Source organism: Canis aureus, chromosome 27 (assembly GCF_053574225.1).
Source record: "Canis aureus isolate CA01 chromosome 27, VMU_Caureus_v.1.0, whole genome shotgun sequence".
Taxonomy (NCBI): domain Eukaryota; kingdom Metazoa; phylum Chordata; class Mammalia; order Carnivora; family Canidae; genus Canis; species Canis aureus.
In genome coordinates, this window is record NC_135637.1 from 30,880,415 (window position 1) to 30,903,229 (window position 22,815).

The 22,815-nt window shown below is 44.8% G+C and overlaps 1 non-coding gene and 2 gene segments (V, D, J or C); 2 read left to right on the forward strand and 1 right to left on the reverse strand.

Moving 5' to 3' along the window:
• The window catches only part of LOC144299103 (immunoglobulin lambda variable 1-40-like), a 296,751-nt gene that overhangs the window by 106,333 nt on the left and 167,603 nt on the right, over window positions 1-22,815 (forward strand).
• On the forward strand, window positions 16,168-16,696 carry LOC144299602 (putative non-functional immunoglobulin lambda variable 5-48). The segment is given in 2 exon segments: window positions 16,168-16,224; window positions 16,344-16,696. Coding segments are annotated over 2 exon segments (399 nt in total).
• Window positions 17,416-17,521, reverse strand: LOC144300093 (U6 spliceosomal RNA). The gene has a single exon (XR_013366734.1). It is a non-coding gene; the product is annotated as a U6 spliceosomal RNA (small nuclear RNA).

The window sequence follows — 22,815 nt, forward strand, 5'->3', positions numbered from 1 at the left end:
ATGGAAACCTTAGAATTTCTTTCTCTACTCCGAAATCAAGTGACCCCATGGACCTGGTATCCACCTCCATTCAGCTTTGCACTTATTTGTTAAGTGCAGCAGTGATTGACAGTGAAAAGACCACAGAACCTTCTGATATTTTTTTCTGTTATATCAAGGCTCTCTATGACAATGATAGTTCTGTTCTCTAAAACACTGAGAAACCTTTTGCCATCATTCAACCAAAGTGTTGGAGGAAAACCAAAGGGAGAGAAAGATTGCATATGAGATTAAACCTTTCTGACCTCACCTGAGCTGATTACATCTGCAACATCCCCATTTCCTGATTCTGACACATCCTGAAACATGAGATGTTTGAGAACTTTTTATCACATGAATGAGTGGAGACTGGAATCAATCCACAACAATTTATATCCTCAGTTTATTCACATTTTCTAGTTTTTACCTAATGTCCCTTTTCTATTTTGAGATTCCAATCAGGATTATTCATTACATTCCTCGTATCTCCTTAAGCTTCTCTTACTGTGACATTTTCTCAGGCTCTCCTTGTTTTCTGGTGTCTATGTCCACACTTACTGAGTGAGGATTATTCCTGACATCCTTCAGGATGAAGAGTTTACACCTGTTACTCAATATCCTCTGCACAGGAAAGCATCTCTTCTGTTTATGCATTTCTACAAGCAGTTAACAGTATGGTCCGTGGACATCTCCTATAGACTTGGAGTTAAAACTCAATACCATTATATTTATTTGGTCCTCAAATCTTTCCAGTTTTACTCAGTGAAAGCATTTTCAGTTGGCTCTTGAACTCCTTGACACACCCTGTCACTGTGTGTGTACCTGTGTATGCATGGTGGGAGTGCATTGATTTGCTTGTTTGTTCAGAAGGATTCTTCACTTTCTGACACTACAAGCTGATCCCTGTTCATCCTGCCTCTTCTCCTGAGAGAATGGGATTAGAGAGCATTATCTGGGGAAATGCACCATAGTGACATTATGGGACTTCACTGCATCTAATCCCTCACAGCGGAAACACGAAGGAATTCTATGTGGGAGTAAGTAACCTGAACATGCACATAGTGGTGACCTTTTCCACGTGCAATTATCTGTCTCCACCAAACTACACATGATTGCAAACTACCATCTCCAGCTAAAATCCATGACCATAGTCTTCACTCGGGCCTCCTTCCTTGATGAATCTCCATTCCTGAAGTGAGCAAGCAGCTTGCAGCAGTGCCCATCCATTAACTCAATTGTGCAATTTCAAGACATAGATCAGCCCAAAAAAAACCATGCACCTGTTCCCCCCAAGACACACCCTTGTCTACTAGACACAGAGCTCTGTGCAGTCTCTCATGACTTTACACTTACAAGCTTCACTCACATTCAATGTCTTGGTGGAGCAGCTTTCCCCCAAGCCCTGCACTGAGGTGGGCTCATAGGTTTGTCCTGCAGGTCCATGGGTTTGGTTACAGACTACATTCCTTCATGGGCCTCAAGCCTTATAATTGACCTTTATATGCAGACTTTAGGGCTCTGTCAAGTGTCTCTACACAGTTCAGTGAATTCTGACAGCACCATAGTGTCATTTAAGTACCATCACAGTAGCATATTGAATTGCTTTGCTCAAAAACAATTTTCTCTGTTCATGTGTACTTTTTCTTCTTTTAGCCTCTAAGAAACAGGAGATATTATTACACTCTCAAGATAATTGCTCTTCAAAAATGTAATAAAATAATCATAATACTATGAAAAATATCTGCTTATACAAATGTGCCACATATTGAAAGACATCTTAGTCAGGACCAACTGAGTGTTCATTAAATATAAACCTGTAATAAACCTCCAGGGGAAGATATCTGGTTATTATCAGTTTTTATTTATTTTTATCTTTTTAAAAATTATATTTATTTATTCATGAGAGACAGAGAGAGAGAGAGAGAGAGAGAGAGGAGCAGAGACACAAGAAGAGGGAGAAACAGGCTCCATGTAGGAAACCTGATGCAGGACTGAATTCAGGTATCCAAGATCATGCCCTGGGATGAGGGTGGTGCAAACCGCTGAGCCACCAGGGCTGCCCCCAGACCCTGAGGGCAGATGGATCAGCACAGGCTGAGACAGGGAACCTGCAAACAGAGACCCTCATTGGGGATGGGTCATTGAAGCTGGGAGTATCTCAGTTCTGGGGAATGATCAAGCCTGGGAGCTCATTCAGAAGACTGGCGCTGTTCCTGAGCAGAAAGAGCAGAGCAACACAACACCTGGACTCCACAGTTGGTTTGAGGTGACTCAGGCTTGTCTTATCCTCCCTACTGTCTCCTGGAAATGAAGGGCTGTTTATGGAAACTTTCACCCTCTTCCTGACTCTCTCACACTCCATCTGACAGTGTTCAGGAGAAGAGAGGACAGAGGAGGCTGAGGGCAGGATCTGCTCTGAGCAGACCCAAGAAGGGTGGAGGGAGGATCTGTGGGAACCCCCACAGGACTCTGCCCAGGAGCCTTTGCCAGGCCCTGACGGCACCAGGCTGCTGGGTCTCACCAGGGGCACAGGGGGCAGCTCAGCCTCTGACCTCCCTGAGGCCAGGGGGCTCCCCCAGCTGGGAGGGTCTCCTGCAGGGCCCAGGGGAGGTGCACAGTGCCCCCTGCTGGTTACATGTCCCTCTCAAGATCCTCAGAGTCCTGAGGTTAACATCCAGAGCTCTGTCACCAGCACTCAGCAGTGACCTGAAGGACTGTGTGAAGTACCCTGTGGGGTCGGATGTAAAGAACATGGATATGGTATCTGTGATTTGGAAGCTTCCCACATGGAGAGAAGAGTCATCCAGAAAGAAGTACTCCTGTGGGTATAAGAATTTTTTTTTAATAATAAATTTATTTTTATTGGTGTTCAATTTGCCAATTTGCTTCTTCTTTCTAGTCATTTTTCTCAGTGCAGAGTTGCTAAAAAGTTGTACTTAAAAAAGGAAGGAGGGATCCCTGGGTGGCGCAGCGGTTTGGCGCCTGCCTTTGGCCCAGGGCGCGATCCGGGAGACCCTGGATCGAATCCCACGTCGGGCTCCTGGTGCATGGAGCCTGCTTCTCCCTCTGCCTGTGTCTCTGCCTCTCTCTCTCTCTGTGTGACTATCATAAATAAATAAAAATTTTAAAAAAAGGAAGGAAAAAATGAGGGAAAAAAGGAAATCAAACGAGGAACAAAAAACAAAAACAAAAACAAAAGCAAAGCAAAACAAAAACAAGGAGGGGTATCCCCTGATTCTATATACTCTAAGTCCCTAGACTTCCCTGGGAGCTTTTCAGTGCTGCTCAGTTAAGAACTTTCTCTTCCCCTATCCTTCCAACTGGTCTTCTGCGGGAGGGGCTTCTGTACATTTTCTCAGGTTGTGCACCTTGGGAGTTGACCCGCCCCCTGCCAGGTACATGGCTCAGTGGGAGCTGGTTATTCTATGAGGATCCCATTCCCTGGTGGCCCCATTCTGTCTTAGGCACAAGGTGACACAGGAAGGAACAAAAGACCGGCGGCGGCCAGCTCCCCAGCCCTGGAGCCAGCTCCAGCAGTAACTACCACAGCACCCAGTCCACACTGGGCTGGATGCTCCCAGTGCAGGGGGCACTGATCTGAACAGCTCAGGGATCCCCAGTGGCAGGAGCATCCTCGCTGTCCTGAGCCCTCCCAGGACAAGGGAAGTGCTGATTCTGGGCTGTGTCCCCTGGCTCCTTGGACTCTGGAGTCTGAGCTGCTGGAATCGTGCTCCTGGGGCCACACAGCCCCCTCCTCGTGGAACCGCAGCCCTAGCCGCTGCCTGACCTCCCTGATGGGGACTCCCCTGGGGCTCCGTCAGTCTGCCTTCCATCCCATTAGGGAGCTCGGCCAGCGGAGTGTGATGCACTCTCCCCCAGGGCGCACTTCCTCTGTTAGTGCCCCTGGGAACCTGGGGGTTCCTCTGCACCTCCTGGGATCCTGCCTGAGTTCCCTACCTGTACACATTATGTAGCAGGGGAAGAACAAAATGGGAGACTGACACTTGTTAATTTGAGACCTATTATAAAGCTACAGTAAACAGGACAGAAGACAAATAGAGAAATACATACCACAATGTGTTACACTGTGTGTCCTCCCTGCTTTCAACAGAAGCTCAAAGTTGTCAACATGTGGGCTTCCACCATCATCTTAAGGCGAAGCCCATCTCCTTCCAACAGACAGACAGGAGCTGGTGTGGTTAATGGGGGAGGGAATGAGCTTAGAGAGACCAAGGACAGAGAGGGATGAGGCTGGGGTAGGGGACAAGGGGAAGGCAGGGCTACAAAGTGGGAGTGGGAGTGGGTGGGACCAAATCCTAGAGGATCCTCAGGGGTGAGAGGGGCTTGGGTGTGGAGCAAATAGCAGGGAGGAGTCACTGAAGGGTTTGAAGCAAGGGGGTGACCTGCCTGAGCTGAAGGAGAATCACTCTGAATATGTTGTGGAAAGGGTGTCTGGGAATGGGGTGATAATGGTCATAGACCTTCTAAACTCTGGTCATCGTGAGTCTAGAGATTTCGTGACTATGTGCACATATATCAAGTTGGTTTGGGGACCAGTGAGAACATGATTTCTGCAACCCCATTCCAGGCATGTAGAAACAACAATGAAACATCCCACTCATCTTCCAACTGAAGGAAAGCAATGGGTACAAAATTACAAGTGAAAATAATTGGGTACAATATAAACAATGTGTGAAGCAAGAAAGTAACCTGAGAGGAATTGACAAACACAAATGCACAGAAACCATGAATTTAGGAGATACGTCTTACTTCCAAACCTAAAGAGCTATGTCTAATATTCACCAGTAAATGTTCCATCAGGCAAAGCTGTTCGTTTTTCACAAATCACTTGGTTGTCTCTGATCCCGATCAAGTTCTCACAGTATCACTTGACTTTTGAAATGGTTGCTGATCTGATGTCTTGGGAATAAGCCAAGGAGCTTACTTCCTGGACAATGTCTCAAGATCAGCAATCCCTCAAGATCCCCTACAAGCCCCTCTAACCAGCTCCACTGTCCTCTGATCAGTGATGTTTGACAGGATACACGCTTAGCTTTCATCTTTTATGGTAACTTCTCTGGTGACACATTAATAGGTTATTTGTGCACATGTTTGTCCTTAAGATAGAGAAGCATCACTTCAGAGAATGAGACCAGAGTAATCGTGTGCAGTGTATACCAATCATGGTATCTAGAGAACAGACATGGGGATATGGACAGGGGCCTGGTGCTCCCAGAGCTTTGGTCCCAGATGGGGTGGGTGCCTGTGACCAGCAGGGGGAGGTGTGGGCCCGTGAGCCCTACATATCTCGTCCATGAGGACCCTTCACTCATGGGATCCTAAGCCTGTGTGCTGGGCCCTGTGCTCCCTGATGGGGACTCAGCAGCTGTGTCCTCTCAGGCTTGGGGGAGTCCCTTGAGTAGGGACCTGTGTGTGGTCTCAGCAGATGCTTCCTCCAGGGCTCTCCCCATGGGGGAAGCCAACTCCCAACCTCTACAGTGTGGTGTGAGCTGAGGTCCAGCACCAGGGCTCAGGGAGGGGCTGGGAAATCACTAGATGGACTTCATTTGCATGGATATCTCTCTTGTAGAAAAAAGTGGAGGACAAAAAGAGGTCTGGGGCAGCCCATCTGATGTGGGGATGGTCATCATCGCCTGTACTTCTGTCTCCTGATGTACTTCTCTCAGTGCACAGGTACAGACAGTCCTCACATACCACATCCCAGTTCCTAGGCTCCATCAGCCCCTCAGGCTCAGCTACTGGGAATCTGTACTCTGGTCGCTGCTCCATTACCCATCAATGTCTGTGTTTGCAGGTCCCTGTCCCAGCCTTTGCTGACCCAGCGCCCTCCCTCTCTGCATCTCCTGGAACAACAGTCAGACTCACCTGCATCCAGAGCAGTGGATCCAGCGTTGGCAGCTACTACATACACTGGTTCCAGTAGAAGCCATGGAGCCCTCCCCAGTATCTCCTGTACTACTACTTAGACTCAGATAAGCACTAGGCCTATGGGGAACCCAGATCCTTCCCCTGATCCAAGGATGCCTCAGTCAATGCAGGGTTAAAGAGAGGGGATTATTTAGAGTGGACAATTGGGGACTTTGGCCAGGAGAACAAACAAATTAAAACAAAATACTTCAATGCCATAATACTCATGTTACCTGGGTTCCCGAGTGTCATAAATCCAGAGTATGTGCTTCTGCTTTTTTTTCTCCCGAAATGAGGACAATGATCCTTTTTTTTTTTTTTTTACTTTATCCCCCTCACAAGCCCAGGACCACTTCAGCAGGGTGGCAGTACTCCCCAGAATGAATTCAGCACTTCTGGAGCTCCAGGCACAGCCCAACTTTCCCTCCAAGGCTCCAGTGCTCAGGAGTGGCCAAGGTTCTCTGTGTCTTAGGTCTGAGCACTAGGATGTGGGATGTTGTGTGAGGACACAGGCCCTGGGCAATTCTAGGCCCAGAGCTTGACAGGAGCCCTTGCTCAGCCCCTAAGGCTTCCATTGCACAGTCGAGGAGAGGGGATTATTTAGAGTGGACAATTGGGGCCTTTGGCCAGGAGCTTTTTTATGGGCCATGATATTTGGGGGGATGTTACACAGTTATTGGGAAAATGCTGAGCCTGTATCAGTGAAGTTGGCTGATGTGGGTGCATGAATGATCCTCTGCTACAGCTGCCACCAGGTGAGTGGGTGCCCTGAACTCACAGGTACTGAGTCTGGCTCCCTCTTCCCTTAGTCCGTATTGGAGTTTTTCCATAATCCAGGGATGTGAGAGCTGTAGACATCAAGACTAAGAACTCTCCCATGTGTACATGTGAACCCTAGAGAACCTAGGGAACCTCTTGATGAACCCAGATCCAAGGTCACCTTCTCCTGCACAAGAGTAGTAGAAACACAGGGGTTACTATGGCAATGGTATCACAACAGAGATCCTACATTGTGACCCAAGACAGCATTGAGAGACCAACCAGGGGTTCAAGCCTGAGTGTTCGGATCCTAGTGTGTTGACAGATCTTTTTCAACCACATTAGGCTGTAGCCTGAGGAGAAATTGTTCATTTACATAGAGATGCATACAACCAGGTATCATGAAGAGAACTTCTTTCCCAGGTACATGTGATAACTTTCACCCTCCACATCTTGTTCACCATTCCCCTGTCCCTGCCTATGACCAACACAGGCTCAGAATCTGGCTTCTAATGTTATGTATCTTACTAGAAAAATAATTCTTCTATTTCAGGACTTGCTTAAAATTAGATGGTCAATGAAGATACCTCCTTTTGAAGATACTCATCTCCCAATAAGAAAATAATTACATAAATTTCAGAAGATATGACTCCCACCATTGCTGGCTTGGAATTACAAGAAGGGCAGTTGTGCTAGATATATGATCCAGGAGAACCAGGTGGCCTTCTTCCCAGCTCCTTCCTGTCCCCTGGTGCAATCCTAGGGGTTCAGTGATAGGTACCTGAGTTCTGGCATCTTGGTGATACTCATTTCCTCTCCTTCTTTTGAGATTGGAGCTTTGCTGAGCTCCTGAATTCCTGGGTGCTGGGTTGTATTTTCCCTGTGACCACGTTTGAACAGACCCCTTACCAAAAATGTACACAGAGAACTATTGCAATGTGAAAAGATTTCACACATAATATGCTACTGGGAGTTTACACACTGAAAGAGTGAGGTGGCAACAGACTCCCATCAGCATGGTTAAAATTCAATACTACCTCAACATCAGATGGTGCCCAGGATGTGGGGCAGCAGGAACTCTCCTTCACTGCTGCTGGGAATGCCAAATGCTCCAGCTGCTTGAGAATATACCTGAGAAGTTTCTTACAGAGCTAAACAAACTCTTACTGATATTATTCAGAAATCATCCTCCTGGGTATTTTCCTAAGAGAGTTATTTGTGTCCACCCCAAAATATGTACATAAATGTTTATTGTTGTTTTATTGATGATTACCAAGCCTTGAAAGCAACAAATATGTCCTACAAATGGTGAATGGATAAACAAACTGTAGTAGGTCCATACATGGAATAAGATTCAATGATCCAGAGATGTATTTTTTAGGGCACAGAAAGAAATGGAGGATATTTCCATGTATATTTCTAAGTAAAAGTAGCCAATCTGAAGCAACTGGAATGGTGAGCAGTGGGGGACGGGGGACAGGAAGCCTTGGGTACCAGCTCTGCCCAAGGTCCACATGTCTCTTGCATCCAACAGAGAGCAGTTGTGTCCCCCTATTGCTCTGCTGGGAGCTCCTGTCTCCTGGCCCTTTGTAGGTGGTCCTGTGTCACTCCCTTGTGAAGTCCCACAACCCAAGTACTGTATTCTCTTTTGCTCATCTGGAACCCAGACATAGGTCAAAGGAGGAATTGCATGGCCTTAGGAAAGGAGAAGGTTTGCAGAGAACACTCCCCCATCTTGAGGATCCAGAGAGCACATGAAAAGGGTTGATAGGCTCAGGCCTGGATATAGGCTCAGGTTGCAGAGTCTGGGGTGTCTCCCCCATGGCCCGGGCTCCAGGACTACTCACACTTCTTACTCACTTCACAGGTAATTTCCAAAAACCACTAGGGGACAAAACAATACCACTGTGGATCCACTGTGTCAAATAACACTCTCCATTACAAGGCTGTTGCTCTAAGTCCTCCTTATGGCATTCACGGGATCGAAGACAATGAAGTAAACGGACAGATTTATGTCACCCACCAAGACCTGGACTTCTGAATGTTGCCAGATCCTCTCTCATATGAATCCTCACTGCCTAAACTAAATCCCCCTCCAGGAAATGATCTTTCAGACATGTGCCTTTCATTTCTAGAATCAGCTCCATGGAGAACCATCCATCAGAACGCATAAGATGGACAGGGGCCAAATCGTCCTTTTGTCACACACACAGCTCTCTTCTCTATGTACAGTACCCTAAACTCTGAGGTTTCTGGATTTCTCTGTACTTCTAGAAATCAGAGTAAGCTTATGCTCACCCACCATCCTCAGGGTCATAATCTCTGGGAGGCAGAAACCCATCACCAGGAAACACCAGCAACGTGCAGTGTGACTAAGGTCTTTTCAGCAGGGCAGCCAGGACATGTAGTGAGCACATGCTCCCCTGGGATGAGTCTGAGGGTCAGGAATCCCAGGGAATTCTCTGCCCCTGTGGGTAGGTCACTCCCTGGTCATCCCCAGGCTTCAGTGTGAGCCTGAGGCTGGTGAGTTGATTCTGGGACCCCAGCCTCAACACTATTCTCATGGTTCTCAAGGCCCATGTGGACATGGAACACACCCTCCGTGTGTCCTCAGGGCTGGACTGCACTCCAACAGTCACCCCAATGATACCACCAAGGGGGCTGGACTTCTGTGGAGAAGGCTTCTTTCCCAATTCAGGACCACAGCGACTCAATTGTCTCCAAGTCTCCACCACTCATTTGTGGGACCTTTGACAGATACTTTGGGGTGCAGGTGGTCTTGGGTAATAGAATCTCCTTCTTTTAGTCATGAGTAGCTGAATGAGAAATAACTCTGTCCACAACATGCTGGACATAAGTCACAGGGACTATGCTGTGTCCACCCTAGAGACAAATCTGAAAACAGATTGCTCTGTCCTGGAAGCTCTGTGAGTGTTTGGGGATTCCATTACTGACATAGTTCTGAAGTTTGTTAGGCACAGGCTCTCCTTGAGTTTCACTGGGCATTACTTTGGATTCTCCTGCTTGTAGAAAAAAAATCCACAATACAAAACCCATGACCAAAAAACAGAAAGATAATTTCAGAACAAATTTATAGACTCCTATCCAACCAAGAACAGAAGGCATTCCTTTTGAATTGTTGTTGCATCCAAGTTCTTAACCACAAATTCCATCCATATTCTTTCTGCACTAAGCACTGATCTAGGACAGGTGTATAGTGATTCCACCTGCAGCCCTACAATGATGTTATCACTGAGTTTAAATCATTCTCACTGAGAGGAATATTGTGTAACAGAGCCCATATCAAAAAAAAGAGCCCATATCCATTTTAAATGCACAGTTGACTAACTGGTGACTCATACATAAACTCTGTCATTTGGTCCTGTTCAGAGCATCTTTGACATGCACTTCTTCCTTTCTAGAACTTCCAACAGGTTTGCCGCTACTGCTCTAAGATCAGTGGTACAAATAACGTCGCATGGCAAGGCTCCTACTGACTTGTGTCCATGTGCTGGAAGGACAGATATGAGGAGGGAATCCCTGCCCACTGTGTGTGGGGAACTATTGTGACAACCAAATGTAAGTAGGGACAGGTGACAAAGATTCTCAGTGTATGATCTACTAGGAATGAGTGCAAAGTGTTCTACCCACAACCTGGACATAATTGCTCCCTGTCTGCTCATTGATATAAAAACTTGAGAGAAAAGAACCCTCTAGAAATCAAGGATGGGGGCAGCCCTGGTGGCTCAGTGGTTTAGTGCCACCTTCGGCCCAGGGTGGGATCCTGAAGAACCAGGATCCAGTCCCACATCGGGCTCCCTGCATGGAGCCTGCTTCTCCCTCTGCTTGTGTCTCTGCCTCTCTATGTCTCTCATGAATAAATAAATAAAATATTTAAAAAAAAAGAAATCAAGGAGGAATCACATAACCTAAGAATATACAGCATCCCGCACAGACGGTTCCAAATGTCCATAGAGACCCATCACTGCTCTGAACTTGATCTTGATCCAAGAGGAGTTGGCATAGAGACACCACTTCAGTTCTGACTCAAGAACACCCAAGGGAGCTGTGAACACTGTCACCACTGAGGAGTCTGAGTAAAGCATAGAGTTTGTCGCAGGTTATGGGTGGTTACATAAGGGCCATCTGTCCTGGCCCTAGTGCAGAAGAGAGTAGACAGAGCAGTGGGGAAGCAGGAGCTGTCCCTGATGGGCTCTGGTCACCATGTCACACAATAATGTGTCTGAGACTGGACACCGGGGGCACAGAGTGCCCATTTCTCAGGATTCAACAGTGCTCAGCCCTGGGACCTGCCACCTGGCACTGCCTGGCTCTCTGTTCCGGACTCACAGTAGGAGCCCTCCTATCCCTCTGGCACCCACAGCCCCTACCTGCCCGCTGCTAAACATCCTCAGTTAGAGGGACCTTACCCATGACCAGGGAGGGGTCAGAGAGCTGGAGTCTCATTTGCATGGACGGCCCCTTCCTTTCTCAGAGGATGAAGAGGGGAAGGGAGAGATGAGGGGAGGTATGTTCAGCTGGGAGACTGAAGAAGACAGGATCAGTGATGACCTCCACCATGGCTTGGTCCCCTCTCCTCCTCACCCTCCTCACTCACTGCACAGGTAACTGGATGTGGGGACAGAGGAAGAGGCCCTGGGAGGAGACATGTGACCCTGCTTCCTCCTCTTGTCTCCAGACCCCAGAATCACCTTCTCTGTGTCTCTCCCCCTTTGCAGGGTCCTGGGCCCAGTCTGTGCTGACTCAGCCAGCCTCAGTGTCTGGGTCCCTGGGCCAGAGGGTCACCATCTCCTGCACTGGAATCCCCAGCAACACAGATTTTGATGGAATAGAATTTGATACTTCTGTGAGTTGGTACCAACAGCTCCCAGAAAAGCCCCCTAAAACCATCATCTATGGTAGTACTCTTCCATCCTCGGGGGTCCCCGATCGATTCTCTGGCTCCAGGTCTGGCAGCACAGCCACCCTGACCATCTCTGGGCTCCAGGCTGAGGACGAGGCTGATTATTACTGCTCATCCTGGGATGATAGTCTCAAATTATACACGATGCTCCAGGCCTGTGGGGAAGTGAGACAAAAGCTACTTACTCATCTGCAAAGAGGGGGACACACCAGCAGTTCCTCCTCAGCATAGCCTGTGATTGTGCTTATTCTTTGGCTGATGCCTTGGGTTCAGGTCCATCCTCGGGCCCTGCCTGAGATGAGGCTCCTCCTGCCCCTTCTGTCCTCAGTGTCACTCAGAGCAGTGCATTCCTGGATGAAGAGTCTTCCTGTAAACAAACATGTCTTGTCTTTAGCTGTGAACTTCACCTCTAGCTTGCTGGATATTCCTTTTTACCTTCTGAGTTTAAAATAAATGAAACATTTTCTTTTGCCTCTGAATGTACCAAAGGACTCAACAATACCCATTTTGTACGTAAGTCATTCAGCCTATTTGCATCTTATATTTTTCACTATCTGGGTATAACTGGTGCTGCCTGCTTTGTCTTATTTTCTGATTTTTCATTAAATAGATTGAAACATAAAATTATTAAATTATAAAACTAAGTTAAAAAAACTTTTGTTCTTGGAGAAAGCTAGACAAGGATATTTATAGTAACTTCATTCACAGCCTTTAAAAACTGAAAGCAAAGAGCTATCTGCCTATGGAACTTTTCTTTTTTAACATTTTATTTATTCATTCATGAGAGACACAGAGAGAGGCAGAGACACAGGCAGAGGGAGAATCAGGATCCATGCAAGGACCCTGATGAGGAACTCAATCCAGGATCCTGGGATCACACCCTGAGCCAGAGACAGACGCCCAAGGGCTAAGTCACCCAGGCGTCACTATTCCAGATTTATATCTAATCACACTCACACCTGGACATGAATAATATGTCACCCAATAGGTGGCACTTTTCTAAAACAGAGTATGTTTCATAATCTTATGATCATTGTATTACATTTTTGAAGAGGCAAATGTCTTGAGAAAGGACAAATATCTGCGGTTTCATAGAGGATAAAAGCAGAAAAAGTACAGTGAACCGAAAATGTTTTTGATCAATGCAATTATTCTATATGATATTGTAATGGTACTTACATGACACTATGGCATTGTCCAAATTCACTGAACTCTCTACAACCACAATATAGCACTAATGTGTGCATATAAAAGTCACTTAGCATATCTGGGGCCCATGATGGGATGCAGACTGTAGGTTTGTCCTACTGTCCAAACCCATGGACATGTAGGACAGACGTGTGATCCCACCTCAATGCAGGGCATAGGAGACTGCTCCACTGAGTGACTTTGAATGTGAGCAGAGTCTGTAAATGTAAAGTCATGAGATACTGAACGTGTGCTCTGTATCTAGTAGACAAGGGTGTGTCAGGGGGAACAGGTGGAGGTTTTTGATGGGCTGCACTGTGTCCTGGAATTGAACAACTGAGTAAAAGAATGAGTGCTGATGCACCTCGATTCCTCACTTGAGGAATGGAAGTTAATGAAAGAATGAGGTCTAAGTGAAGCCTGTGGTCGTGGATTAGAGCTGGAGATGGAAGGCTGGAATCATGTGTAATTTGGTGGAGGCAGAGGCAGATAATTGCACATGGAAATGGTCATCACTATGTGCATGTTCCTGGATTAGTTACTACCACGTAGAAATCCTTGGTCTATCAGTGACACCCCATAGCCATGAGATGCATTTTCCCAGATATTGCTCTGTAATCCCATGCTCCCAGGAGGAGAGGCAGGCTTCTTGGGAGAAATGCTTGATCCCAAGGTCAGGGATTACACAGGATGAGCAGGGAACAGCTTATAGTGTCAGAAAATGAAGAATCCTTCAAACAAACACAAGCACATCAGCGTAATCCCACCATGAATATACAGGTACACACACACACACACACACACAATGACAGGGTGTGGCAGGAGGCTCATGAACCAACTTGAAGTGCTTTCTGAGTAAAACTGAAAGGATTGAGCAACAAATAAATGTAACAGTATTAGGTTATAACTCAAAGTCTAATAGCTGTCCATGCTCCGTATTGTTAACCTTTGAACAAATTAATAAAAGAGGGAGAAGAGACACATCCCAGTACAGAGATTTCAAGTAAGAGGTGAAAGTATTTAGCCCTGAAGGGTGTCAGGCAAAATCCACACTCAGAAAGTGTGGACAAAGTCACCAAACCAAGGAGAGCCTGAGAAAGTGTCACAGTGAGAGATGCTTCAGGAGACTTCAGAACTAAAAGCCGCAAAGATTCCAGAACTGGATCATAGAACAGCAAAGGGACATTAGGTAAAAACTAAGAAAATCAGAATAAACTGTGGATGTTAATTGTTATAAGTTGAACTGTTTATTGATCAATTCATGTGACAGAAGTTCTAAAAAATTGTATTTAAAGATGTGACCTTTTTTGGAAATGGGTTCGTTGCAGATGTAATCAGCTAGGGTGAGGCCAGTAAGGTTTAATCTAAAGTTTCATAATTTTTTCTCTGATTGGTTTTCCTATGACTCTTCCGTTGGAGTGATGCAGAGATGTATCTCAGTATTTTAGAGAATAGACCCTAAGAATTTAACCTTTATTGTCACAGAGAAACCTCATGTAATAGAAAAAGTTTTGAATATTCTTTTATTTCAATTCAATTTCATGTCAATCCATGAGACACTTACCAAATAAACAAATGGAGCCTAAATATGGGAAGACACCTTGGGTCCCCTGAGGTAGGAGTGGAGAGACTAATTCTGAGAAGAGGGAGTCCCCTGTATAATGTAAATGTTTATATCAATCCTAATAATGTGAATAGTCATAAAATTGGACAAATAAAAAGCACAATAAATCATGTTTATCAGAGAGACACAGGAAATAATGAATTTGGGAGCTGACTGTAAAGGGGGGAAAAACAGCTAGACTGGGATGCATGAACAGTGGACACTCTTTGTTAAAATTATTTGAGTTTAGTGTCAAATGCAGACATCACACGCCAGGGCCTGTGCACTGGGGGTAACTGGATATTACAGGAGGTGCTAATACAGTAAGGACATTAGTCCCACTGTATGGATGCGAGGTTTTATCAGGTGTGAACCAAGAGTGAACTCTGGGAAACATTGGGCCTTGAACTTGAAGGCAGCCAATGTCATTATTTAATTTATTTTTTGCCAATCATTACTAAAATGCAATCTCTATCAGTACTTACACTGAAATCTTTTGAAATGTTCTCTGAATTGTCCTCTTTGGAATATGCTACTCAGTGAGTGTATCCCTACAACATCTTCCTTTTATGCCATTCCTGGAAATAGTCCTTACAATTTCTTCAAAATAGGTCCACTGTCCCCTCCTCAGTGACAGCTGACCTGATGCTCACCTGGGACGTTCAGCTTTATCTAGAATGTCTTGTAATTTTTATGTACATATTAGCATTTTCCATGGACCACAGCACCTCCTGGAGTGAGACATTACAGTAAGCAGGCACCAGGATCAGAATCATAGTACAGGCGGCTCCACTTTTTGAAAGTTCTCTTAAGGCACTTAGCTTTTATAAGACATTTCCATTAGTACCTGTTTTTACCATTGAAAGAAATCTGAAGAGGATTTTTGAGTTCTCAAAAGAAGAAACGCCAAAACAGCATTCAGCATCTGTTTTTCAAGGACTTCTCTGGAGACAGCGTACAACTCCAGCAGCATGAGGGGCTCCATCCAGCTCTTTCCCTGAGAACTACCCACAGCATCTCAGCATCAGACCATCGGGCTTGGAACTGTGTATATTATCATATATGCTTTAAATACAATTATTTTCTACACCTGATGGTAAAATGTGCCCTTTGGTATTAGAGAAGATGAGATAGCTTACTTTTTGATATGGAATCATGCAAAAATTATTGTGCATATAAATTAATGTGAACTGCTTCTTTACCTTATGCCATTGTGACTTACTACGGTTTCTTAGGGATGATGGACTTTCAGATAGCAGGGGACACATATACTAAGAATTGGACAATGCATGTGTGTATAGACGGGTGTGGTGAGCTGCAGAAACTCTCTGGGCTCTCAGGGCTTTGGGACACATTTAGGACTATGCCTTGTGATCAACAGGGGGTGCTGTGGGATGGCCTGTGGTCCCTACACAGCTGCTTAGTGAGGATCATTTACCCAAGGGACTCTGGACCTGTGGGCAGGGATGTGTGAGCTCTAAGGGGACTCAGCAGCCGTGTCCCCTCTGGCCGGGCAGAGTCCCCTGAGCAGGGACTGGTCTCAGCAGGTGCTTCCTCCCAGGGCTCTCCCCAGGGTTGAAGCCACCTCCACCCTCCCCAGTGTGGTGTGAGCTGAGCTCCAGCACCAGGACTCAGGGAGGGGCCAATCAGTCAATGGGTGGAGCGTATTTGCATGGACAGCCCCTCCTGTGGCAGAGGGTGGAGAAAAGGAGGCCTGGGGCAGCCCAGCCCACAGAGGGGACCAGGGACTGTGTCACCATGGCCTGGATTCCTGTCATCGTCATGTTCCTCTCGCATTTTACAGGTAGGAACAGAACGCCTCAGGGAAACTGGACACCCCTCAAAGTCACTCTTCCTGAAGTCAGAATCTTGATAAATTAGTCCTTGTTTCTTTCCCATTAACCATACTGTCTGTGTCTGCAGGTTCCCTGTCCCAGCCTGTGCTGACCCAGCCACCCTCCCTCTCTGCATCCCTGGGATCAACAGCCAGACCCACCTGCACCCTGAGCAGTGGCTTCAGTGTTGGAAGCTACCATATACTCTGGTTCCAGCAGAAGTCAGGGAGCCCTCCCCGGTATCTCCTGAGGTTCTACTCAGATTCTAATGAACACCAGGGTCCCGGGGTCCCCAGCCGCTTCTCTGGCTCCAAGGACACCTCGACCTATGCAGGGCTCTTGCTCATCTCTGGGCTGCAGCCTGAGGACGAGGCTGACTACTACTGTGCTACAGACCATGGCAGTGGGAGCAGCTACACTTACCCACAGTGTGTCAGATAATGAGAAAGTGAGACAAAAACCCTTCTAGCAACAATCCTTGTCCCTGAGGCCTGTTTTACTGAGAAGCTTCTTTTTTTAAGAGTTATTTATTTATTCATGAGAGACACACAGCGAGAGGCAGAGACATAGGCAGAAGGAGAAGCAGGTTCCCTGCATGGAGTCTGATGTGGGACTCAAATCAGGACCCCAGGATCACATCCCGAGCTGAAGGCAGACACCCAAATGCTGAGCCACCCAGAAGTCCTTATTGAGAAGCTTCTAAGGAATCTCTGGTAGGGACAAATCCTGTGTGGGGAGATCTGTCCTTGAGGAGGGAAGAGTGTCACGCAGAATCTGCTGTTGCCTGAGACAGCAGGTGTCCCAGGAGCACACCTGAGGAAAGTATAGAGCCACCTGCTTACGCCCCAGGGTCTGGGATAAATATAAGAAAAAAAAAGCAATGTTTTTCACTGTATGTAGGGGATGTGGCCACCACCAATATGATCAAATTGTCAACATTTCCATCACCTGCTGAGGAACCCTTGACATACCAGCAATCTGGCCAGCATCCCCCCTGCACCCGGCCCTCTGTGGCCCCCAAATCCCTCCTGTCTGTTGGAAGCTCCCTCCTGTGCACAGGTCACAGGTCCTGAACCACAGAACACGTGCCCTTGTCCGTGCTCCATTCACTGGCAAGAGAGCATGGGCAACGCTGTGGGGACGTCAGCACTGCCATCTGTAAATAGGCAGAGCTCTTCATGTATATGCATGTCATCCTGGTGTGGAGGCCATGCTAATCTATCTGCAAGGTTCCAATTATAGTGCATAGGATGTTGAAATGAGCAAAATTTAAATGTTGCTATTGGCCTATAAATATTTAAGGATTTCAATTTTTTTAAATTTTTATTTTCCAATGTCTATTTTCCTCTTGTCATTTTTTTCTATAGATTTGTGTATGCTCCCTTTGTTCAATAATCCAACCAGTAGCTGTTTATTCTGTTATGAAAAATAATACTATGTGTTAATTAGAACATTTTTCAAGTATTTTGTCTCCTATACTTTGCTTTAACATTGGTGGAGGGTGGGCTGTATCTTCTTTCCATTTATCCTACTCCCCTTACCCTCTTTTCCCATCACTGAGGTGTTTCCAGGGCCCCCCTCCTGCCTCTCTCACCCCATCTTCCCACAGCACAGCCTCTGAGCCCTCCTGTCTCCTCCTTCCTACCCAGGATGCCTGTCCTGTGGTCAGGACTTAGCTCTCTCTTCACATCCTCTGAAGCTCATGACTTGTGGTGTGAGCATGGGAGCCAGGCCCCCAGGATTAAGGCTAGTGTTTATTTATTTATTTATTTATTTATTTATTTATTTATTTATTTATTTTCACTTCCAGGTGGTGTGAAGTCAATACATAATCTGTGTTATGTATTAATAGGTGAGAGTCTTGTGCAGTTTCCTGTGTTCTTAATTGTGCAGCTGTTCTTAAGAGACATAATGGATATTGCGATTTTCTTGGTTGGTATCACCTCAGCTACTCAGTATTTTCATGAATTAGTTGTTTAAAAGTAAAATATAGAAAAAGGTAAAATATAAATAATAATAAAGGGAGACTACTTTTAAAATAGATCTTTATAAATTAATTATGATTTTTAAAATAAATTTATTTTTTATTGGTGTTCAATTTACCAACATACAGAATAACACCCGGTGCTCATCCCGTCAAGTGCCCCCCTCATTGCCCATCACCCATTCACCCACACCCCCCACCCACCTCCCCTTCCACTACCCCTATTTTATTTCCCAGAGTTAGGAGTCTTTATGTTCTGTCTCCCTTTCTGATATTTCCCACACATTTCTTCTCCTTTCCCTTATATTCCCTTTCACTATTATTTATATTCCCCAAATGAATGAGAACATACACTGTTTGTCCTTCTCTGATTGACTAACTTCACTCAGCATAATACCTTCCAGTTCCATCCACGTTGAAGCAAATGATGAGTATTTGTCGTTTCTAATGGCTGAGTAATATTGCATTGTATACATAAACCAAATCTTCTTTATCCATGCATCTTTCGATGGACACTGAGGCTCCTTCCACAGTTTGGCTATTTGGACATTGCTGTTAGAAACATCGGGGTGCAGGTGTCCTGGCATTTCATTGTTTTTGTTTTTATTTACTTATATCTAATATTGATATGAAGGGAAATATGGTTAAATAAAAGTAATTGTTGTGAAAAATATTTCTTAATATTTCTCTGTAATTTCTTATAAATCATTCAATAAATATGCCTAAAGCCACATGTCAAGTGTAGGATGAAGAAGTCAGGTCTTCTAGTTAAGGGATGAAATATAACAGGTACAAGTGTCACAGAGCTACCCAGAGTTGTCTGCTTGATGAGGTATAGGGAGAGGCCACACCAGGTGCTGTCTGACAAAGGAGACATTATCTGCAGCAAATAAGGAGATCAGGGCAAGAATTTCCAAAGATGAGGCTCCCTGAGGGGGGTGAGTGGTTTCCTTTTACTCAGGGTGAGGATGGATATTCAGGGAGGGGCATTTGTCAATCCAGGGCAGGGCACGTAGGGTTGTGCAGGGGTGAGGAGCACACAAGCTGTGTGTGTAGCTGTGGAGTATGAATGAAGTGTGATCCTCGGAGGGCAGAGATGTGACATTGTGAGGACATAGAGGTCACCGGGAGATACTCCATGGTCCTTCTGCAGCAGATGGAGCTATTGGAGGAGCTCAGAGTGACCTTGGCTGCTGGCTCTTCCTGCTGCTTGCCTCTTAAATATATGGTTTACATTTCTGTGAGAAAGAAGGAGTGCCTCTGCGTCTTGCTGGTGCTGAGGTTTAACCTCATTAACCCTGTGGGGCATGGTTTCAATGCAGCAAATTAACTCAAGGGTGTGCATTAGCTCAGCTTTACTTTTGAATCAGTGCAGACAGTTCTCCTGGATCAGCAGAACTGTCTCCTCTTTTTCACTTTTTCTCTGTTTTATTTCTTTTTGGACTGAGGACACATAACTCTCTCTCCTTATGGAAGGCTCAAGTTATTTAGTCCAAAAATATCCCAATGATAAGAAAATTCAGTGTGGTATATAACAATTTTTTTTAAAATAGTTTCAATACTATTTTACTTTATTTTATTTATTTTATTTTATTTTATTTTATTTTATTATATTATATTTTATTTTATTTTATTTTATTTTATTTTATTTTATTTTATCTTTTCATTCTATGAGGCCAGCATCATCTTAATTCCAAAACCAGACAAAGACTCCACCAAAAAGGAGAATTATAGACCAATATCCCTGATGAACATGGATACAAAAACTCTCAACAAGATACTAGTCAATAGGATACAACAATACATTAAGAAGATTATTCACCATGACCAAGAGGTATTTATCCCTGGGATGAAAGGCTGGTTCGGCACTCGTAAAACAATCAATGTGATTGATCATCTCAGCTAGAGAGAAAACAAGAACTGTACAATCCTCTCAATAGATTCAGAGGAAGCATTGACAAAATACAGCATCCATTCCTGATCAAAACTATTCAGAGTGTAGCGATAGGGGAAACATTCCTCAACATCTTAAAAGCCATCTATGAAAAGCCCACAGTAAATATCATTCTCAATGGGGAAGTACTGGGAGCCTTTCCCCTAAGATTAGGAACAAGACAGGGATGTCCACTCTCACCACTGCTATGGAACTGGAGGGTATAAGGACAAACATTATATGTTCTCATTAATTTGGGGAATATAAATAATAGTGAAAGGGAATATAAGGGAAGGGAGAAGAAATGTGTGGGAAATATCAGAAAGGGAGACAGAACGTAAAGACTGCTAACTCTGGGAAATGAACTAGGGGTGGTAGAAGGGGAGGAGGGCGGGGAGTGGGAGTGAATGGGTGACGGGCACTGGGGGTTATTCTGTATGTTAGTAAATTGAACACCAATAAAAAATAAAAAAAAATAAATAAAAGACAGGGATGTCCACTCTCACCACTGCTATTCAACATAGTACTGGAAGTCCTAGCCTCAGCTATCAGACAACAAAAAGGACATTAAAGGCATTCAAATTGACAAAGAAGAAGTCCAACTCTCCCTCTTCACCGATGACATGATACTCGACATAGAAAGCCCAAAAGCCTCCACCCCAAGATTGCTAGAACTCATACAGCAATTAGGTAGCATTGCAGGATACAAAATCAATGCCCAGAAATCAGTGGCATTTCTCTACATTAACAAGGAGACTGAAGAAAGAGAAATTAAGGAGTCAATCCCATTTACAATTGCACCCAAAAGCATATGATACAAGGAATAAACCTAACCAAAGAGGTAAAGGATGTATACCCAAAAAACTATAGAACACTTCTGAAAGAAATTGAGGAAGACACAAGGAGATGGAAAAATATTCCATGCTCATGGATTGGCAGAATTAATATTGTGAAAATGTCAATGTTACCCAGGGAAATTTACACGTTTAATGCAATACCTATCAAAATACCATGGACTTTCTTCAGAGAGTTAGAACAAATTATTTTAAGATTTGTGTGGAATCAGAAAAGACCCCGAATAGCCACGGGAATTTTAAAAAAGAAAACCATAGCTGGGGACATCACAATGCCAGATTTCAGGTTGTACTACAAAGCTGTGGTCATCAAGACAGTGTGGTACTGGCACAAAAACAGACACATAGATCAATGGAACAGAATAGAGAACCCAGAAGTGGACCCTCAACTTCATGGTCAACTAATATTCAATAAAGGAGGAAAGACTATCCATTGAAATACTGTCTCTTCAATAAATGGTGCTGGGAAAATTGGACATCCACATGCAGAAGAATGAAACTAGACCACTCTTTCACCTTACACAAAGATAAACTCAAAATGGATGAAAGATCTAAATGTGAGACAAGATTCCATCCAAATCCTAGAGGAGAACAGAGACAACACCCTTTTTGAACTCAGCCACAGTAACTTCTTGCAAGATACATCCACGAGAGCAAAAGAAAAAAAAGCAATAATGAACTATTGGGACTTCATCAAGATAAGAAGCTTTTGCACAGCAAAGGATACAGTCAACAAAACTAAAAGACAACCTGCAGAATGGGAGAAGATATTTGCAAATGACGTATCAGATAAAGGGTTAGTTTCCAAGATCTATAAAGAACTTATTAAACTCAACAACAAGGAAACAAACAATCCAATCATGAAATGGGCAAAAACATGAACAGAAATCTCACAGAGGAAGACATAGACATGGGCAAGATGCACATGAGAAAATGCTCTGCATCACTTGCCATCAGGGAAATACAAATCCAAACCACGATGAGATACCACCTCACACCAGTAAGAATGGGGAAAGTTAACAAGGCAGGAAACCACAAATGTTGGAGAGGATGCGGAGAAAAGGGAACCCTCTTACACTGTTGGTGAGAATGTGAACTGGTGCAGCCACTTTTGAAAACTGTGGAGGTTCCTCAAAGAGTTAAAAGTAGACCTGCCCTATGACCCAGCAATTGCACTGTTGGAGATTTACCCCATGTTACAGATGCAATGAAACACCGGGACACCTGCACCCTGATGTTTCTAGCAGCAATGTCCACAATAGGCAGACTGTGGAAGGAGCCTCAGTGTCCATCGAAAGATGAATGGATAAAGAAGATGTGGTTTATGTATACAATGGAATATTACTCAGCCATTAGAAACGACAAATACCCACCATTTGCTTCGACATGGATGGACCTGGAGGGTATTACGCTGAGTGAAGTAAGTCAATCGGAGAAGGACAAACATTATATGTTCTCATCCATTTGGGGAATATAAATAATAGTGAAAGGGAATATAAAGGAAGGGAGAAGAGATGTGTGGAATATATCAGAAAGGGAGGCAGAACATCAGAACTCCTAACTCTGGGAGACAAACTACGGGTGGTGGAAGGGGAGGAGGGGGGGTGTGGGTGAATGGGTGACGGGCACTGAGGGGGACACTTGACGGGATAAGCACTGGGTGTTATTTTGTATGTTGGCAAATTGAACACCAATAAAATAAATGTATTATTAAAAAATAGAACTGGAGGAACCAATTCTCAGACATTTATTTCTGGGCTTCTATCTTTGCCTCCCCCAGGTGAAGAAA